This window comes from Alosa pseudoharengus, unplaced genomic scaffold, assembly GCF_046254945.1.
Source record: "Alosa pseudoharengus isolate Yale_2024_CS ecotype anadromous, Long Island Sound unplaced genomic scaffold, YU_APseudo_1.1 YU_APseudo_1.1_scf_9, whole genome shotgun sequence".
In the NCBI taxonomy this organism is placed as follows: domain Eukaryota; kingdom Metazoa; phylum Chordata; class Actinopteri; order Clupeiformes; family Clupeidae; genus Alosa; species Alosa pseudoharengus.
Window position 1 is genome coordinate 41,310,458 of NW_027468881.1, and position 20,068 is coordinate 41,330,525.

At 43.5% G+C, this 20,068-nt stretch overlaps 1 protein-coding gene and 1 long non-coding RNA gene across 2 annotated transcripts; one reads left to right on the forward strand and one right to left on the reverse strand.

Annotated features, from left to right (window-relative positions):
- Window positions 1-1,351: 1,351 nt before the first annotated feature.
- Window positions 1,352-10,887, reverse strand: slc16a7 (solute carrier family 16 member 7). The gene is made up of 4 exons (XM_076277311.1): window positions 10,671-10,887; window positions 10,200-10,343; window positions 2,509-3,312; window positions 1,352-1,584 (listed from the first exon to the last, which is right to left on the reverse strand). Exons 1-4 carry the CDS (start codon window positions 10,885-10,887, stop codon window positions 1,352-1,354), a joined length of 1,398 nt encoding a protein of 465 aa, XP_076133426.1.
- A 7,356-nt stretch (window positions 10,888-18,243) lies between these two features.
- On the forward strand, window positions 18,244-19,218 carry LOC143114103 (uncharacterized). The gene is made up of 3 exons (XR_012984848.1): window positions 18,244-18,356; window positions 18,837-18,891; window positions 19,179-19,218. It is a non-coding gene; the product is annotated as an uncharacterized LOC143114103 (long non-coding RNA).
- The last annotated feature ends 850 nt before the right edge of the window (window positions 19,219-20,068 follow it).

Below are 20,068 nucleotides of genomic sequence, written 5' to 3' on the forward strand. Positions count from 1 at the left end.
GAGCTGCGCATCACCACTGGCGTGATGTGGCAAGAGCAACAGCGACCTCTTGTGGTGTAAAGAGAAAATGGTTATTAAATACACACTCGGAAGAAGTGAAGCAACAATGCTGCAGGTGCAATTTCAATTATTATCAGAGAACACACCCGCTTTAATCCATGAGCATTACAAACAAATACTGATTACTACAAAAAAATGTTTTCACATGAGTAAGTTGATAAATTATTAACACTCACTTTGAAACATTCCTGTGGATGAAATGAACCATTTTAGATGTACAATACCTCAAAAAGACACAACAATAGGTCATATCTCTCTCACTCACGCACACACACACACACACACACACACACACACACACACACACACACACTCACACTCACACACACACACACACAAACACACACACAAATGTACACTCAGTGCCCCAATTCCAGTGCATAGTTACAGAAATTCAATTAATTCAATCAGTTAATCAATTTATCATATTGCATCCAGTATGTAGTCTGCAATGACTACAATCATAGTCAGATTTGCTGAAGTTGTAAATGTATTTTGCTTTTGGCCACAACTTCACTAGTTGACATTATCAAGTGGAGCACACGCGTCAGAAGAGTGCATGAACTGTATTGATCCATGATGTCAATGTCCAACTGAAGGGGGTAGCTAGAGGACACAAGTCTCAAATCACAGAGTCCACTGAGTCCCTGGACACCACAGAGTCCACTGAGTTCCAAGCGTAAAGAGGTGCTTCAGAAATTACATTTGGAACCAGAACCCTAATGGCCGGTACATTCCTCTCCAATTGTGATTTGTAATGTCCAGATTTGAATTCAAACATCAGTGGTCCAAACAGTATCACACTGGTGAACTTGTTTTTAACAAATGTCAATTTATGAAAAATTATACCTCCTCTTGTTCTCCCTACGCCAGCGTCTCCTCCTCCTCCCTACCCCAGCGTCTCCTCCTCCTCCTCCCTACCCCAGCGTCTCCTCCTCCTCCTCCCTACCCCAGCGTCTCCTCCTCCTCCTCCTCCTCCCTACCCCAGCGTCTCCTCCTCCTCCTCCCTACCCCAGCGTCTCCTCCTCCTCCTCCTCCCTGCCCCAGCGTCTCCTCCTCCTCCCTACCCCAGCGTCTCCCTACCCCAGCGTCTCCTCCTCCTCCTCCTCCCTACCCCAGTGTCTCCTCCTCCTCCCTACCCCAGCGTCTCCTCCTCCTCCTCCTCCTCCCTACGCCAGCGTCTCCTCCTCCTCCTCCTCCTCCCTACCCCAGCGTCTCCTCCGACTCGTTCTCAGCGCTGCTCCTCAGCTCCTTCAGCTCCTCCATGGCCCCGGCCTCCTCCTCCTCCTCCCTACCCCAGCGTCTCCTCCGACTCGTTCTCAGCGCTGCTCCTCAGCTCCTTCAGCTCCTCCATGGCCCCGGCCGCCTCCTCCTCCTCCTGCTGCCAGCTCTGCTGCGCCTCCTGCGCCAGCCACTTGTAGTTGAAGTAGTTCATGATGAAGAGGAAGATCCCCGGGACCAGCATCATGACCCCGCAGGCGTAGTACATGTACTTATAATCATGGAACAGGTCCACCAGGGCACCTTTGGCCAGAGACAGAGACAGAGGGTCAGAGTTACAGAGTCACAGAGTCAGAGTCACAGAGACAGAGAGTCAGAGTTACAGAGAGTCAGAGTTACAGAGTCACAGAGTCACAGAGAGTCAGAGTTACAGAGAGACAGAGAGTCAGAGTCACAGAGAGTCAGAGTTACAGAGTCTCAGAGTTACAGAGTCACAGAGACAGAGTCACAGAGAGTCAGAGTCACAGAGAGTCAGAGTTACAGAGAGTCAGAGTTACAGAGTCACAGAGAGTCAGAGTCACAGAGAGTCAGAGTTACAGAGTCACAGAGAGTCAGAGTAACAGAAAGTCAGAGTCACAGAGAGTCAGAGTAACAGAAAGTCAGAGTCACAGAGAGTCAGAGTTACAGAGAGTCAAGAGTCACAGAGAGTCAGAGTTACAGAGTCACAGAGAGTCAGAGTCACAGAGAGTCAGAGTCACAGAGAGTCAGAGTTACAGAGAGTCAGAGTTACAGAGTCTCAGAGTTACAGAGTCACAGAGACAGAGAGTCAGAGTTACAGTCACAGAGAGTCAGAGTTACAGAGAGTCAGAGTTACAGAGTCACAGAGAGTCAGAGTCACAGAGAGTCAGAGTTACAGAAAGTCAGAGTCACAGAGAGTCAGAGTAACAGAAAGTCAGAGTCACAGAGAGTCAGAGTTACAGAGAGTCAAGAGTCACAGAGAGTCAGAGTGACAGAGAGCCTTTAGGCATCAACAGATTGAACTGAAAATTGTATTTTGGCTGGATCAACTGTAGTGGAGGCAAAGGGCATTTAACAGGGCACGGGCTACCTGCCACTGCTACCCTGGTGTGTCTAAGGTGTACTGCTGCCATATCTCAGGAGTCTTTAGCAGCCTGAGGGCAGTGACCTCTAACTGGTCCAACACAGACCTGCGTTAGGTCCACTCACCAGAGATGGGGGGGCCCAGGAGAACGGGGGCGCACTCGATGATGGTGGCCAGTCCAACCGCACTGGAGAAGCGCTGCGCTCCGACTAGGTCCATCAGCACCTCAAAGAGCAGAGCGCACAGCATGCCGAACGCCACGCCGAAGAAGACGGCGTACACCACCAGCCCTCCGTACCCGCTGGCCAGAGGGCACAGCACGTGGCACAGCCCGTTGTACGCCACGGAGAAGCTGAAGAAGTACTGGATGCGCGGCCGGACCCACCTGGTGTTGGCCACCAGGCCCGTGATGGGGCGGGCGAACATGTCCACCAGCGCGAAGATGGACAGCAGGAGGGCGGCCGAGTACTCGTCCACCTGCATGTGCTTAGCGTACGGCGCCAGGAACACCACGGGCGCGAAGAAGCCGAAGAACAAGAGCACGTTGCCCACCAGGTAGATGAGGTAGCCCCTGTGCTTGAACAGCGAGAGGTCGATGAACTGGTTGACCCTGCCTGCACACCCTCCGGCGCTCTGCTCTTTATCGCCTGGGGCCCCGTTGGCCGACGCGGCTGGACTCGCTCGCGGCTTGACCTCGATGGGCCTCATAAGGGCGCCGGCCACACAGCAGTTCATGACGAAGCCGCCCAGGATCAGGAAGCTCCCTCTCCAGCCGAAGCTGTCGAACAGGAACTGGTTGAGAGGAGCGAGAGTGGACAGGAACACTGGACTTCCTGCCATGGCCAAGCCGTTCGCCATCGGCCTCTTGACCTGGAAGTACTTCCCAATGATGGTGAGGGCAGGCTGCAGGTTAAACGAGAGGCCAAAACCTGGACATGATAGAGACGTAGTTAGTGTTCATATGGCATGGCCGGTGTGTGTGTGTGTATACTGTATGTATGTGTACACGTTTACATATACTAGAGTTATGTTCAGATCTTCTGCAGTGCTGGCTCTTCACCCTAATCACCCATCTGCATAGCTCATAGTGCTGTCTGACTGGACTGAGGTGTGAGATCAGGTATCAGCTCCCCTCAAGCCCCATGAGAGCAGCACATTACCTTCTTATTATATATTAGAGCAGCACATTACCTTCTTATTACATATTAGAGCAGCACATTACCTTCTTATTACATATTAGAGCAGCACATTACCTTCTTATTACACATTAGAGCAGCACATTACCTTCTTATTATATAGAGCAGCACATTACCTTCTTATTATATAGAGCAGCACATTACCTTCTTATCACATATTAGAGCAGCACATTACCTTCTTATCACACATTAGAGCAGCACATTACCTTATTATTATATAGAGCAGCACATTACCTTCTTATTACACATTAGAGCAGCACATTACTTTCTTATCACATATTAGAGCAGCACATTACCTTCTTATTATATAGAGCAGCACATTACCTTCTTATCACACATTAGAGCAGCACATTACCTTCTTATTATATAGAGCAGCACATTACCTTCTTATCACATATTAGAGCAGCACATTACCTTCTTATCACATATTAGAGCAGCACATTACCTTCTTATCACACATTAGAGCAGCACATTACCTTCTTATTATATAGAGCAGCACATTACCTTCTTATTATATAGAGCAGCACATTACCTTCTTATCACATATTAGAGCAGCACATTACCTTCTTATCACACATTAGAGCAGCACATTACCTTCTTATCACACATTAGAGCAGCACATTACCTTCTTATAGAATTACATTAAGTGTATTAAGTGATTCCCTTTTTGGCAGAAAGGTACATTTATGACATTGTAATCTGATTCTGTCATGTAATCAGCACACAAATGTGCACAGCTACAAAAAGTAACAATGAGAGTCCTGACAAAAACTCAATTATGTTAATTGACCTTGCACAATGTTTTACGCACAAAATGCTTTCCAGAAAATATTAGACGAAAACAAGCTTGAATTTCTATATATATACACACACACACACACACACACACACACACGGCACACACACACATACACACACACACACTCACACAGGCCACGGCACACACACACACACACAGACCACGACACACACACACACACAGGCCACGACACACACACACACACACAGGCCACGACACACACACACACACACAGGCCACGACACACACACACACACACACACAGGCCACGGCGCACACACACACACACACATACACACACACACACACACACACAGGCCACGGCACACACACACACACACACGGCACACACACACACGGCACACACACACACACACACACACACACACACAGGCCACGGCGCGCGCACACACACACACACACACACAGGCCACGGCACACACACACATACACACAGGCCACGGCACACACACACACACACACACACACACACACAGGCCACGGCACACATACACACACACACACACATACACACAGGCCACGGCACACACACACACACACACACACACACACACACACACACACACAGGCCACGGCACACACACACACACACACACACACACACACACAGGCCATGGCCTTGGGCTCCCCCTCCAAGCACACAGGGAGAGAGAAGGGGGAGGCACTGAGGACACTGACCCTGTCAGGGAGGGAAGAACATTCCTCACGTGTCTCTCAAATGTGTTGCCCACTCTACAAACCACACACACAACACCACACACACAACACCACACACAGCAACACCACACACACAACACCACACACAACACCACACACAGCAACACCACCACACAACACCACCTCACACAGCAACACCACACACAACACCACACACACAACACCACCACACAACACCACCACACACAACACCACCACACACAACACCACACACAGCAACACCACCACACAACACCACACACAACACCACCACACACAACACCACCACCACACAACACCACACACAACACCACCACCACACAACACCACACACAACACCACCACACACAACACCACCACACACAACACCACACACAGCAACACCACCACACAACACCACACACAACACCACCACACACAACACCACACACATCAACACCACCACACAACACCACCGACAACACCACCACACACAACACCACCACCACACAACACCACACACAACACCACCACACACAACACCACACACAACACCACACACAACACCACACACAGCAACACCACACACAACACCACACACAACAACACCACCACACAACACCACACACAACACCACACACAACACCACACACAGCAACACCACCACACAACACCACCTTACACAGCAACACCACACACAACACCACACACAGCAACACCACCACACACAGCAACACCGCACACAACACCACCACACAGCAACACCACCACACAACACCACCTCACACAGCAACACCACACACAACACCACCACACACAACACCACTCTACAAACCCCACACACAACACCACCACACACAGCAACACCACACACAACACCACCACACACAACACCACCACACACAACACCACTCTACAAACCCCACACACAACACCACCACACACAGCAACACCACACACAACACCACCACACACAGCAACACCACAACAACACCACCACACACAACACCACCACACACAACATGCAGACCACTCTACAAACCACACACAACACCACACACACACCACTCTACAAACTACACACACACACAGACCACTCTACAGACCACACACAACACCACACACAACATGCAGACCACTCTACAAACCACACACAACACCACCACACACAGCAACACCACAACAACACCACCACACACAACATGCAGACCACTCTACAAACCACACACAGCAACACCACACACACACCACTCTACAAACTACACACACACACACACACACACACAGACCACTCTACAAACCACACACAGACCACTCTACAAACCACACACAACAACACACACAACACCACCACACACAACATGCAGACCACTCTACAAACCACACACTAGACCGACCGATAAAGGATTTTGAAGGCCGATACCGATACAAATATTTGTTGATTTAAAAATCCGATATTCCGATATATCGGCCGATATATATATTTATTATACGGCTCTTCACAATGCTAGTAGAACGCTCCATTGACCTTGAATGGGATTTCCCAAAGTTCTAGCGGTAAATAAATTCATGTAATTACCGCTGCAAACATATAATTACCGCTGTCAATGGCAACAGGTTTTGTGCTTCTGATACGTCTTTCATATCACTAACCAAGGACTGGAACTTCATTCAAACGTGAAAGCAGACTGTTGATCAGCTGTGTTCTAAACCTGATATGCATATGGGCCTATTTTTGGGATTTTGCCCGAAATTGCACAGTGTCTATTGTAATAGCTCCTGTGTCCTCATACTGTGACCTATCATCAAATGCCTGGTATCCCCTGAAAGCTGAGACCTTGTAGAATTTTTAGAAACTGTCAGAATGACTCTGTTATGTACTGTCAAGGTGCTACAGTAGCTGGAATATTGCTTTTTCTTTCAGGCGGTTATGTAAATCCCTAGAAATGGCCACATTTCAGATGTGAAAGTCCCTAAAATGGCCACTGAAACACATCAGAGGCCCACTCCCAGGTGTTGTGAAGATAAATATCTAAGGAAATGTTTGTACAATGAAGTATGACCCCTTTAGAGCCATTTTTGTGTGGAAATGCTCAGCTGGTTCAACCTCCACGTTCTTCTTCTTTGCCTGTCTTTTCGGCATGTTTTCTGCTTTCTTCTTCTTCAAAAGATCCAAATGATCCTTGAATTTACCCTTGGGGATCAATAAAGTATCTATCTATCTATCTAACTGTAAAAATTGCGACTGTATTCCTCTGACGAGCCGGTCGTACTAGTAAGCTATCGTTACGCACAACGAAGGTGGACTCAATTTCCCAGAGTTCCCCTCACCGGAGGTGGTTGTACCATACGTCATTCGAAAGGTCTACTCGTTGGCTACAAGACGATCTTTGAACCATCCTCGTAGCTTGTCATAGGCCAGAGCTATTGTCAATCAAAGCTAACTTATCCATTAGGCAGCTCGCATGGCTATCATGCTTCTAACACGTGTTTCTCGACAACGGTACGTCACACAAAGTTGTCACTGGTGTCTACGTACTCAGGAGAGCTTCCTGAACACGCTGAGTGGTGTGAATCTGAGCGATACATAGGATAAGCATACGAACTATGTGGTTTTCTGTCAGAGAAAAGTTATCGTTTGTTTTTTTACAAACTAAACGGTACTGTTTGGGTGGAATTATGCATCTTCTAAACGTAATGTCGACAAAACACGGTGGATATTCGGATTCTCGTGCTTCTTGTGAACAGTATGACACCAAGCATGTTGGGGTAGCCTGAAGCCCGGGATGTACACAAAGGCTGTAATGTGAGGAGACACGGTGGTGGTGGGGGCATTTGGAAACGTGACTAGTGATACAAATTGTAGGTTTTAGCCGTTCGGGATGGGTTTCATTCAGTCGACACGGATCTCAAATGAATCCTGAGGCTCATGGCTTTCCAATGGTGTATGCCATGACTATGTAGCTAGCACAATGACTCGGCTACGATATACTTTACATTGAGATTAGTGATTGAACGAGTGATTTGGGTCGATACCGACCCTGTGCTATGCAGAACAGGCTAAAGAATGTTTGATTCAAGTTCAGCAGCGTGTGTTGTTGCGAACTATTTGTTTCTCGAAATGCCACGATGAACGGTAACAAATAGACTAGGTTATGTAGGCTAAATTCATATCGTGGGGAGTTTATTATTTTGTTTTGGCAAGTAGCCATATAATAAGCGGGATAATGTATAGAACGCCGGTCATTACTGTGAAAATAAGTCCCTTTAGGGCGGAACAAGACCCTTATCCCTTACATATTTTTTCAGAAACGCGCAACAAAACATTAACAGATTTCCCTAACATTAGTTATTTGTAGTTATTTATGAGTATTGACTAAAATAATATGATAATGCATTTCAAACAAACAAACTTGTTTATTTTTAAATAATATTGTCACAGTGGAACAGAGGAACATCGAAATATATTAAAGGTCTGATAAATAAAATGTATAAAAATAGAATCTTAAGATATGAAATATATTAAAGTTCTGATAAATAAAATGTATAAAAATAGAATCTTAAGATATGAAACTTGGTCTTTTGAACAAAAACATAATAACAACAACCAAATCAAAGTTACCAGTATTAAAAGACTTAGTAAGCTTCATAAATATAACTTTGAACTAAAACTTAATAATTACAAAAAATAATGATGACATTACTATCATCATCATCATTTGTATTATCATTAAACAAAGGTCACTCTTAAATGTTTGAGTGTGCGTGTGTAATAATTAGTCCCTATTGCCTTATAAGCTAAATTATAATTAAAATGTCAGCTTGCTTATCCCTTTACCTGCACTTTTAAAATTATTTCCATCAAGCTACATCAAACCATTTTCAATCATCAGTTGCTGCCTGCCTTCTAAAACCTACTATTTAGTGATGTAAATCCATTATGTAACTCGTTAATGCTGTGGCTGAACGACAGTCTGAAATTTCACACACGTGTAAAAAGAAAAGCAAATTTTTATGCACAAGCTACGTTTGGCACAAGCTACGTTTGATACTTTTTCTCTAGGCCTATGTCTAAATGTTCACTCCTCGCACGTCTAACTTACATTTTACAATGCAGGGACTAGATATACTAATCATTACTTTATTTAGGCAGAATAAGTTAGTTGTGGTTTCCAAGCTCATTAATGTTAACGTTAGCAGTCTTCCACTGATATTCATGGCATTAGCTAGCTTTGTGGTTAGCTAGTCTATGATGAGCCCTAATTTAGCAATGGATAACGTCATACTGCAAATTGTAAAACATACGCTTTCAAAATAACAGGCCGGGGAGAGATGATACGTCTCACTGCTATAACTGTCACGCTATTAAAGAAATACATCTTCAGTCACATTGTCAAAAGTTAAAAGGACAGACAGTCAACTACACTGTAACAACGTAACGTAATTACTAGCTAATTCCGCTTCACTCTTGGCTTATTTAACAGCAGCAAAACTGGACATTGTTTTCACAAATTTTGTCATGCTTATTTGAGTTAAGAGAACTGACGGGGATGTTCTTTTAATTGTTATTTCAAGCAATGTATGTCTCGTGACCAAATCACCATGAACACACTTCACTGATGATCTCACTCGCGGATAACTGGTTCTCTCTGCCCGACTCTGGCTGGATCAGCAGGTTGCAGGATGTGTGGCACGTTATACACGAGTGTTGCCAGCAGGGACGGTGTAGAGTGCCCTCTGGTGGACAAACTATACAACGCCAACACTCATGACATGGTTGAAGGGTGTTTCGTCCGTTTTTAATTTATTTTTAAAATATTCATTTATCGGCCATTATAAATGCCGATACCGATAGTTTGGAAAATGCCTAATATCGGCCGATAATATCGGCCCGCCGATAAATCGGTCGGGCTCTACCACACACAGAAACACCACACACAACACCACTCTACAAACTACACACACACCACTCTACAAACCACACACACACACACAGACCACTCACACACACACACACACATCACACACAGCAACACCACCACACAACACCATCACACACAAATAGTTCCATAGAACCCAACTGTTGTATCATTTACTTCACATTATGTGGGACGTGCAGTAGTACCTCCGATGATTCCAACGCAGATGTACAAATGCATAATAGTAGTTCCGAACGAGGAGGCCACCATTCCGGCTCCAACCATGACCCCTCCGACCATGACCACGGGACGACTCCCGTACCGGTTCACCAGGACGCTGCTCACCGGGCCTGCAGGGGATGCACACGGCGCATGGACATGCTCATACCGGCCAAACGGGTCAGTCTGACCACTACAACAATCCCAAGTTCTTATTCTTTGTTTGAGCACAGGCATGGTAGCCGAATTTCAGTGTGTTTGAACAGGAGCGCACAGAAAGTATAAAAGTTACAGAGGGGAGAGCACACTCTACATCTTTTATGCAATAGTCACTCCAAATGATCCATATGTCCCTTAATATCCAGCCAAGGCAAGAGAGAACTTGTTTTATTTCAAACCTTTGCACATAAACAAAGTTGTAGACACACAGAGAGAGAGAGAGAGAGTTTGCCTTTTACCTCCTGCATACATGGCAGCCAGCATGATGGACGAGACCCATGCGATCTCACTGTAGGTGGCTGAAAAGTACTCCTGGATCTCTTTGTAGTAGATGGTCAGGGACTTGGGGAAGGCGTAGGAAAAGCCGATCGATATGAAGGAGCCGAAGACCACTGCCCAACCCCAGCCTCCGTCTGGCGGAGTATAGTCCAGGTTTGTGGGTGCAGAAGGGGGCATGGTGAATCCCCTAGATAGGGGAGACGGAAATCAAATCAACATAGTTTGAACCGTTTCAATTGGCCTATTTTATCAGCCTAAGTAAAACTGTACTGGCACATAGGCTAAATCACACACACTTAATCTGCTTCCAAGACAAAGGCTGAAATACCTCCAGCTCTGCTTTACCAGACCTTGACATTTTTGAAAGCATAACATATAAACATCCTTTTAGAAGTACTGTATGTATTTGTCAGTTAACTTTTGAAAGCATGATTACATATAAACATTCTTTTCAGGTACAGTTTCCTGTTTGTTAGTTAACTTTTATTTTAAAATGGTGCTGTTGGGAGGGGGGGGGGGCACTTACCTCTTTGTACGCAGACAGGTTTAGAGAGGCTCACCTAGAAGCACGAGCGTCCAAATGATCAATCAGATGTCACGTGAGTGCAGTCCTGCACTCAGATCTGACCAATGAGTTGTTTAGGGTTGCTCGAATCGACCTGTTTATTCAACTATCTCCAAAGTAGTCTATGAAACCGCCGTCATGCTATCCGGCAAAAGATTCTTTGGACGCCGCCATTGGCCGAATACCGGCGCCCATTGACTTACATTGAACACATGTAAACAAAACGTAAATTATGTGCTCAAACTAGAGTTGGATGTCTCGAGACCGGTCTTGGTCTCGAGACCACTTTTACGTGGTCTCGGTCTTGTCACAGTCTCGACCGTCTTTGGTCTTGGTCTTGTCTTGGTCTCGGATCCCTCGGTCTTGTCTTGGTCTCATTGTCTTGGTCTTGCGGTCTCGGGTCGACATAGTGGTCGGGAGATTTGCAACAAATATGTCCATGATACAAAACATAACATTCGAAAACATTAAATTATTTCGCCTTTCACGCCCTTCAAATGCAACCTTTCAAATGCAACCAATCAATGACATACATGTATTTTGTTGTGATTAAGAAACTGGCGCTCATCCAATCAAAAGACGCAAGTGTAGCCAGCGCGAAACGTTAGGTTTACGTCGTAGCTGTCAGTCTCAGTTAGACCTAGTAGGCTAATAATGTCAGCGAATTCCGCCATCATTAAATTTGCATTCACGGAACATAAAGAAATTTGCAGTCCAGGGGCAAGAAAGAAGCATTCTGCAAAATGCAAGTTTTGCAAAGTCTCTCTCTCTCATCATTGTCATGCAATTGCTATAGCCTACATAGTTTATCTCACCCAGTCTACGAAAACATTTACAGTGAGTGAGCTCACAGTCACACACATTCATGACATGCTCTGTCTCTGCATTGTTCTGTCTGTAGTTGAAATAATACCTTCTTAAATTTAATTTAAACTGGGACTGAACCTCTTACCCAACAGGGTTCTCAAGTCTCACACAATGGGCGTGAGACACACGCAATTCAACAAGTTCACACGCTCACACACCACACCTTGCATTTCTCACGCAGAAATATTACTAGGGATGTCAAGGTATCTGCATAATTATTAGAGGAGGCGCAGGGATACGAGAGGATTTCTCGCAGGGTTCAGAACTAGCGCACCACTCACCAGCAAAACGACAAAGCCACCGACATCCAATCAAAAAATAGTAGGCTATTCGTTGTATCCGGGTAAAATTCCAAAATAGCACATCCCCTCCCTACAACCACGTTATGCTTGTGTGGGGTTACACGTTTAAGATTTCAAAACTGCACCAACATTCTTTTTATTCAGAAATTCAACTGTGTCATTTGGTAAACCAGCCTACTTATGGTACTTTACAGGGTGTGTAAATTAAGCCTTTTCACGAACATTTGGCCTAGCCTACTTTATGGCAAAATTATTTCTTATCTATAAACTAAACTAAACTGTCGGTCATTAAGAAAACCTAATGATTGTGTCGTTATAGCTTTGTGTAAGCCAGACATCAGCAACGTTCATTTTACACGACCAATCACTCTCGTGGCTGCCTGCACTTTCCCTGTCGTCACGGCTGCAACTTTCGCACTCGTTTGTGCTTTTTAGCGCCGTGTTCATCAGGTCCCGGGACACCCATCTGATCCTCCATGGACCATGTCAACAATGAATGAAAATTAGGTTATTATTAACGAGTGTTATCAATTTGAGCGAGTATGCTACACATAGGCCTACATTTTTTTCTAAACATACAGGACTGCTGCAGACAATGACCTGCCAACCACCATAATGTATAATGAACTTGCTGTCCTCGGTTTCGGCATGCACATGCTTAGTCTAATGATTCAGTGACAATATAGGCTACTCAAGTGAATAAAGTAATTAGCCTAATAAATAAAATATTTGTCTCACTCAGTACATATAGGCCTACATCTCGTAAATTGGTGAGCCATAGAATATCCCAGCGTCACGATTATTATATTTCAAGATTCCAATCTATCCCACCTAAATATGAAAAGTTATTTCTACTGACATGCTTCCTGGTGACATAAAAAAACAAATGGTTTCCCTTAATAAGGCTGACATAAGAGACATAGGCTATGCATTATACTTTCCCAGACAAAAACAAGATATAGGATGTATAGATTACAATGACAAATTCAAGGTCTCAAAGGGTTAATGCTTCTTTCCAATTTTTTTTTATAATTAGTGAGTGAGTGCACCCCCCCACCCCCCCAATCTCACTCCAAGCTGAGCTCAAAACTTGAGAACCCTGCCCCAGTATGCTGCTCTTATTCAATTGATGCAAGTTATGGTGTAACACCAGAGACTTTCTAATGTGGAGACACAGCACTCAAAAAATCCTCCATAGAAATGCATGGGGCTAGTTTGCAACGCCAATATGGCCGTTGTCTACACATATCCCACCCCTTCTTCGCCAAAATGTCGACATGTGTATACATTGAGCGAATCATGTGGTGTGAGTTGACTACTTTGAGCCAATTATGTGCTGTGTTGTGCAGACATTGTGCCAATCATGTGTTGTGAACTCGACACTGGAGCACGGTTGGTGTGGTGAAGCCTTGCGCACGTGCATTTCTGCTGAATAGGATGCCCGATGAGTACCCAAAAAGCGTTGCAATATGGCCGCCGAGTGGAGGGACATGCCTAAAAGGACTTTGGTAACACTAGCTCGCTAGCTGTTTTTTTTTGTTTTTTTTGGTCTCGGTCTTGGTCTTGGTCTTGGTCTTGGTCTCGGTCTCGTCTCGACTTTGTCTTGGTCTTGACTCAGTCTGTCTTGGCCTTGGTCTCGTCTTGGTCTCGGTCTTGATACCCTCTGGTCTTGGTAGTGTCTTGGTCTCGGTTTAGGCGGTCTTGACTACAAGTCTAGCTCAAACTAACGCCGCTGACTTATGACAAAAACCATTCCACTTTGATACGAAACTACATTTTTGTACAACATTTATCCAGCAAAAATTACAGAATTTGGATTAAGTAATGTGGAGAAATATCGATATTAAGAAAATTGACGCTGCGTGACGCCGAGTTAATGGCATTTCCCCTTGTCCATGAGTCATGTATAACAGGTCACGTCGGTGGCCGTTATCCCTCACATGTCAGAGTAATGACATTCAAAAACGTACCTTTATATTACATTACAATTTATAAAGGAACGAAATGTCAAAAGAATTAAGCAATATGTTTGCTGGATGACACGAAAAGTAGTAAGGAAAAACAAGATTTTTACCGTAATGTCCAGTGAAATTACATATGTTGTGGCGCTATTGCGCGGCACGGCCAGCAGATGACATCATTGCACTACAGCAACCAGGAACCAACAATAAACCTAGACACTCGAGATTTTAGGGCCGTTGTCAGCCACAACGCACCATCTGAAAATCTGAATTGTGAAGTAGACCTACTCCATAGTCACGTGTGCCTGTTCATTCATTCCATGTCAATAGAACAAACCAAATTAGAATAGGCTAGTAATGCAATACTACATACAATACATATGTATGCATGGATATACTGTATGTGTGTGTGTATGTATGTATATATATATATGTATATATAACACGCACGCACACACACACATATATATATATATATATATATATATATATATATATATACACATATATATACATATACATATATACAGAGAGAGAGAGAGAGAGAGCAATTCAAAATCCAGACACCTGGAAAACATTTTACCAAAACCTGTACAAACCTATGCCAGAGTAGCCATAGGGCTAAATAAAGAACAAAAACATATCAAATTAAACCTTCAAAAGCTTGAAGAGGCCATTTGTGTTCACCAAAATCCACTTGATCACAGCATCTCAAGTGATGAACTCATAAAAAATCTTAAAAAGCTCAAGCCTGAAAAAGCTTGTGGTCCTGATAGTATCCGGACAGAAATGTTGAAATTCAGCCCACCCATTCTACAAATGGCTCTCCTCAAGTTATTCAATCTTGTTTTTCAAGATGGTTGCTTCCCTGATGTCTGGAACAGGGGGCTTATATCCCCAATACATAAGAGTGGAGACAAATCTGACCCTAATAACTACCGAGGCATCTGTGTGAGCAGTAACCTGGGGAAGGTATTCTGCTGTATCCTCAACGCCCGTTTACAGGCCTTCCTTATTGAGCACAATGTCTTGAGTAAAAATCAAATTGGCTTCTTACCAAATTGCCGCACTACAGATCATATTTACACCCTCCATACCCTGATAAACCAAAATGTTCACCAAAAAAGTAAGGGGAAAATATTTGCGTGTTTTATTGATTTTAAAAAAGCTTTCGATTCAATCTGGCATGAAGGATTGTATTTCAAAATCCTACAAAGTGGTATAGGGGGTAAAATGTATAACATCATTAAATCAATTTATTTGGGCAATAAGTGTGGCGTAAAAATTGGCAACAAAAGAACTGAATACTTCACTCAAGGGCGTGGGGTGAGACAGGGTTGCAGCTTGAGTCCAACCTTGTTCAATATCTATATAAATGAGTTAGCGGTGTTATTGGAACAATCTGCAACACCTGGGCTCACCCTGTTGGACACGGAAGTCAAATCCCTGCTCTTTGCGGATGACCTGGTGCTGCTGTCGGCCACTGAACAGGGCCTACAGCAGCACCTGGACCTGCTAGAGCAGTACTGTCAGAACTGGGCCCTGACAGTCAATTTGGATAAATCTAAAGTTATGATCTTCCAGAAGCATCCCAGACCTCAGGGAACCAGACACCTCTTTACTCTAGGTAACACCGCCCTAGAGAATGTTACTTCTTATAACTACCTTGGCTTAAAAATTAATGCCTCTGGAAACTTTGGTCTTGCAGTGAATGCACTAAAAGAAAAAGCACGACGAGCATTTTATGCAATAAAAATAAATTTTCATCAAATAGATATACCAATTAAAATCTGGTCCAAAATATTTGACACAGTCATTTTGCCAATTGCACTTTATGGAAGTGAAATATGGGGTCCACTCAGTAAGCACGACTACTCTAGATGGGACAAACACCCAATAGAAGCCCTGCATGCTGAATTCTGTAGAAATTTGTTACATATCCAAAGAAAAGTACCCACAAATGCTAGCAGGGCAGAATTAGGCCGATTTCCACTATTGATTAATATCCAAAAACAATCACTAAAATTCTGGATTCATCTAAAATTAAGCCCTCAAAATTCACTACATTTTAAAGCACTTAAATCCCAAGAGCTCAGCCCTAAGCCCAGTCCCCTATGTCAGTTGGTCTCGGATTTAACTAACCCAATAACCCCTAACCCACAAATTGTCCAGACCAGCACTGCTTCCCAACAACCAATCAGAATCAACCAAATTAACAAGAACAACAAGAATTCTTATTTGGAACACTGGAAGAAAGAAACAAAAAACAACACAAACTAGAATGTTACATTGGCATACGAAAAGACTATCAATTGGCAGAGTATCTCCACACTGTCAGAGATACGAAGCAGAGACAGATCCTCACCAAGTACAGGCTGAGTGACCACAGTCTAGCCATAGAGAAAGGCAGGCACAAGAAGTCATGGCTGCCCAAAGAGCAAAGGACATGTGGTCACTGTATGACAGGGGAGGTAGAGTCAGAGGTGCACTTTCTGCTACACTGTGACAAATATCGGTCCCAAAGAGACAAATATTTCACCATTTTGAACAACATCATTCCCAACTTCACAAAACTGGAGGAACAGAAAAAACTTGCTGTAGTTTTGGGTGAGGACACCAGCACATGCATACTGGCAGCCAGTTATGTGTCCTCACTCCATAACCTGAGAGAAGGCATTACTTAAGATAATCACCCCACTACCTCCACCCTTCAACACAACACTGCTCCCCAGCCCCAGTCTGTTACACCATGTCTCCTGTTTGTTTTGTTTTTGTTTTGTCCTGTCTTGGTTTTCCTATGCACGTGTAGAGACAATGGTCTTGTATGGTTGTGACGTGCTGTGTGTGTGTGTGTGTGTGTGTGCAGGGGCGTAGCCAGGATTATTTTATAGGGGGGGCCAGCTGGGTCCAGACTTTTTATTGGGGTGGCACTTGGGAATCAAAACTACTATTTGAAAACTACTCAAAAAGTTTTGAAGATTAGGATAGCCTATTTTAATAATGGCAATAAATTGTGCAAAGCCAACACTGATACACAGGTCAGTTTGTTGGCCACTCCAACATATTTTCCATAAATAGGTCAATGCCAATAAAAAATATTATGATAATGCACCTTACTTAATCAGTTTTATTCAAATGATGTTAACTCAAAGAACAATAATAAATACTACAAATATTGTATGTATATATTTGATGTCATACTGATGGCAAAACTATCTTTCTTTTTGATATCCACTCCAAGTACTTGGCTGTAAGTAACATGGCTCTGAATTAAGAAATTAACCCTTAGAACCCTAGACTGTTTTAAGGGCTTTTTCACTACCTTAGAAACATTTATCCTGGTCAATGTAAGTGTCATACACACATGCTATATATTGTTTTTTATAGTCTAGGCTACCCAGATCTGCCACTATTTCATGTATTAATACTTGCATTGATTTCATTTAGATTTGTAAAGCTACATTGTGTACTTTTTTGAGTTAATTCTTAGCAAAAACCCATTTGTTCTTTCAAAAATATGTGCTCATTCATGTGTAATTATTTCCACTTACTAATCAAAGTATTCTCGTAAGTGTAGAATCTGATATTCCAAATACATACGCGCGAGTCGCGCAAATGGCTGAATCCATGTTGCGCCTCCATCTTTGAAATACATTCGCCAACGAGGGACATTCCTGGAAATTCAGCTCCGCCTTTCGCGCTTGTAGGCAACACTCATTGCATGATCAGTCTACTCGCGACTGCCGGCAGATTTGAAAGTCTGTTGAAAATGGAGGATTACAACTATTCTCGAGTCGCCAAGGAAGCGAAAAAGAGAATTAAAACGCCAACGCGACCGGAAAAACAACAGACCAAAGTCAATATTGGAGTGGCTTTTCTAAGATGGAAAGAGCTCGTGAGGAGCAAGGATTTTAAAAGGGACGCCGAAATGGCCTGCTTTCTCCTCGACAGGTAATTTGGCCTATTCGTGTAAACATACAGTCTATGGTGTAAATTCGAAGTTTTATAGTTGCTTGGCTTATAGTATGGTTGTCCATAACGCTAGAATGACGTCTGGGATACTTTTCCTCGCGTCGATGAAAAAGGATTGTTGTTGTAACATAAATCTGCTATGACGGATCACAGGCAAAGGGCACTAAATTGTAGTTATTTTTCATTGCTTTTGCTTTGTAGCCTAAATATATCCTAATCTGATAATGCTAGTGTAGCCAATTCCAAGGGTGACGTTCACATCCTGAGGCCTGTCCTGTAGTCTTATTAATTGTAGACGTAGCCTACTAAATTGTCTGAACGTTTTTCACTGCATGAAAACAATTGTTGATTCTATGTGATTGTTGTTTGATAATAACTGAAAGTATATTTTTAATATCTTGGTGTTTACCATTTTATGTACTGTTATATGTTGTGAAACGCTCTGCTTATTCATTTCAGATGAGCATCTTGGCGCAATTGCAGAAGCCCCTGAAATTGAGAACCTTGAACAGAGGTAACCCATCAATGCTCATAATGTCTATACCCGATGACATTCTCTATTGTATATTTTCATGATATAAGCATTTATATATATTTTTTACAAAGCCTACATGACATGAGCATCGTGGAGGAGGATGTGGACGAAATTCAATGGTCTTGTTATGTGATGCACGTGCATGCCTTCATTGTAACCTTGCCTGTAACTCAGTCTAGGCAAAATAGCACTATACAGATTAGTAACAATATGTTGAACTATATAAAATGGCGTGTATGTCTAACGACACTGCATGTCTTCCACAGGATCAGCTTTCCAGGAGACTGCAAATTTAGAATGATGGCCCATGTTGCTTCAAAGGCACCATACAAAAAGGAAGGGTTCATGTGTAAATACCATAATTTGTTAATTTCTGTAAATAAATATATTGCAAATAACATTGTTGACCATGTTACTGTCATTTGGTGTTTCAAAATGGTAAATTACCACAACTCCTTTTTTAATTATAAGTTTGTGGATGTAATGTATGAGGTACAGCATGAACAGTCTCTTATCAATTCTAAAAGTTTTTATTTTCATGAAAGCAAAATATAGCGATGTACCGGTGTAAAATAAATTAAATACAGTTTTAAAAGGAACAGGCAGTACAAGAACACTAATACAAAACTATTTACAATAACACAACATTACAACATTATAGGAAGGTGAAATAAATTCCAGAGATGTCCCTGAGGGTCAGGGAATTTATCCCTTATCCTACACACACAGCTTGGGATCACTCTTCTATTACCCTGTCCTAGAGACCCATGCTGCCAGAAAATGAAATGTCTGTAGGTAGCATATCTGAACTCTATTGTCATCACCTGGCTCTCTTACATGGCCTAATGCTGTGATGTCTGTGATGTACTGCCTGTGAATCGGGAGAAAACCTTCATCTAGGCAGTGCTGTGTGTAGTGAGGCAGAAGGCTCACACAGGTGGCTGGGTTTTGTCCACAGCATTTTCTCTCCCGATCGATTGGCATGTCTCTGCAGTGTGTACAACTACACCAAGGCATCCCTGGCACAGGTGGGGGGACGACATGTCTGCACTGATGCATCAAACACCAGACCTGGCTGCCTCACTATAGCAACTGTGTGGTGAGGTTCCTGTGCTCTTGCAGGCTCATTCCATCCACAAGTCTGAAGAAATAAGAC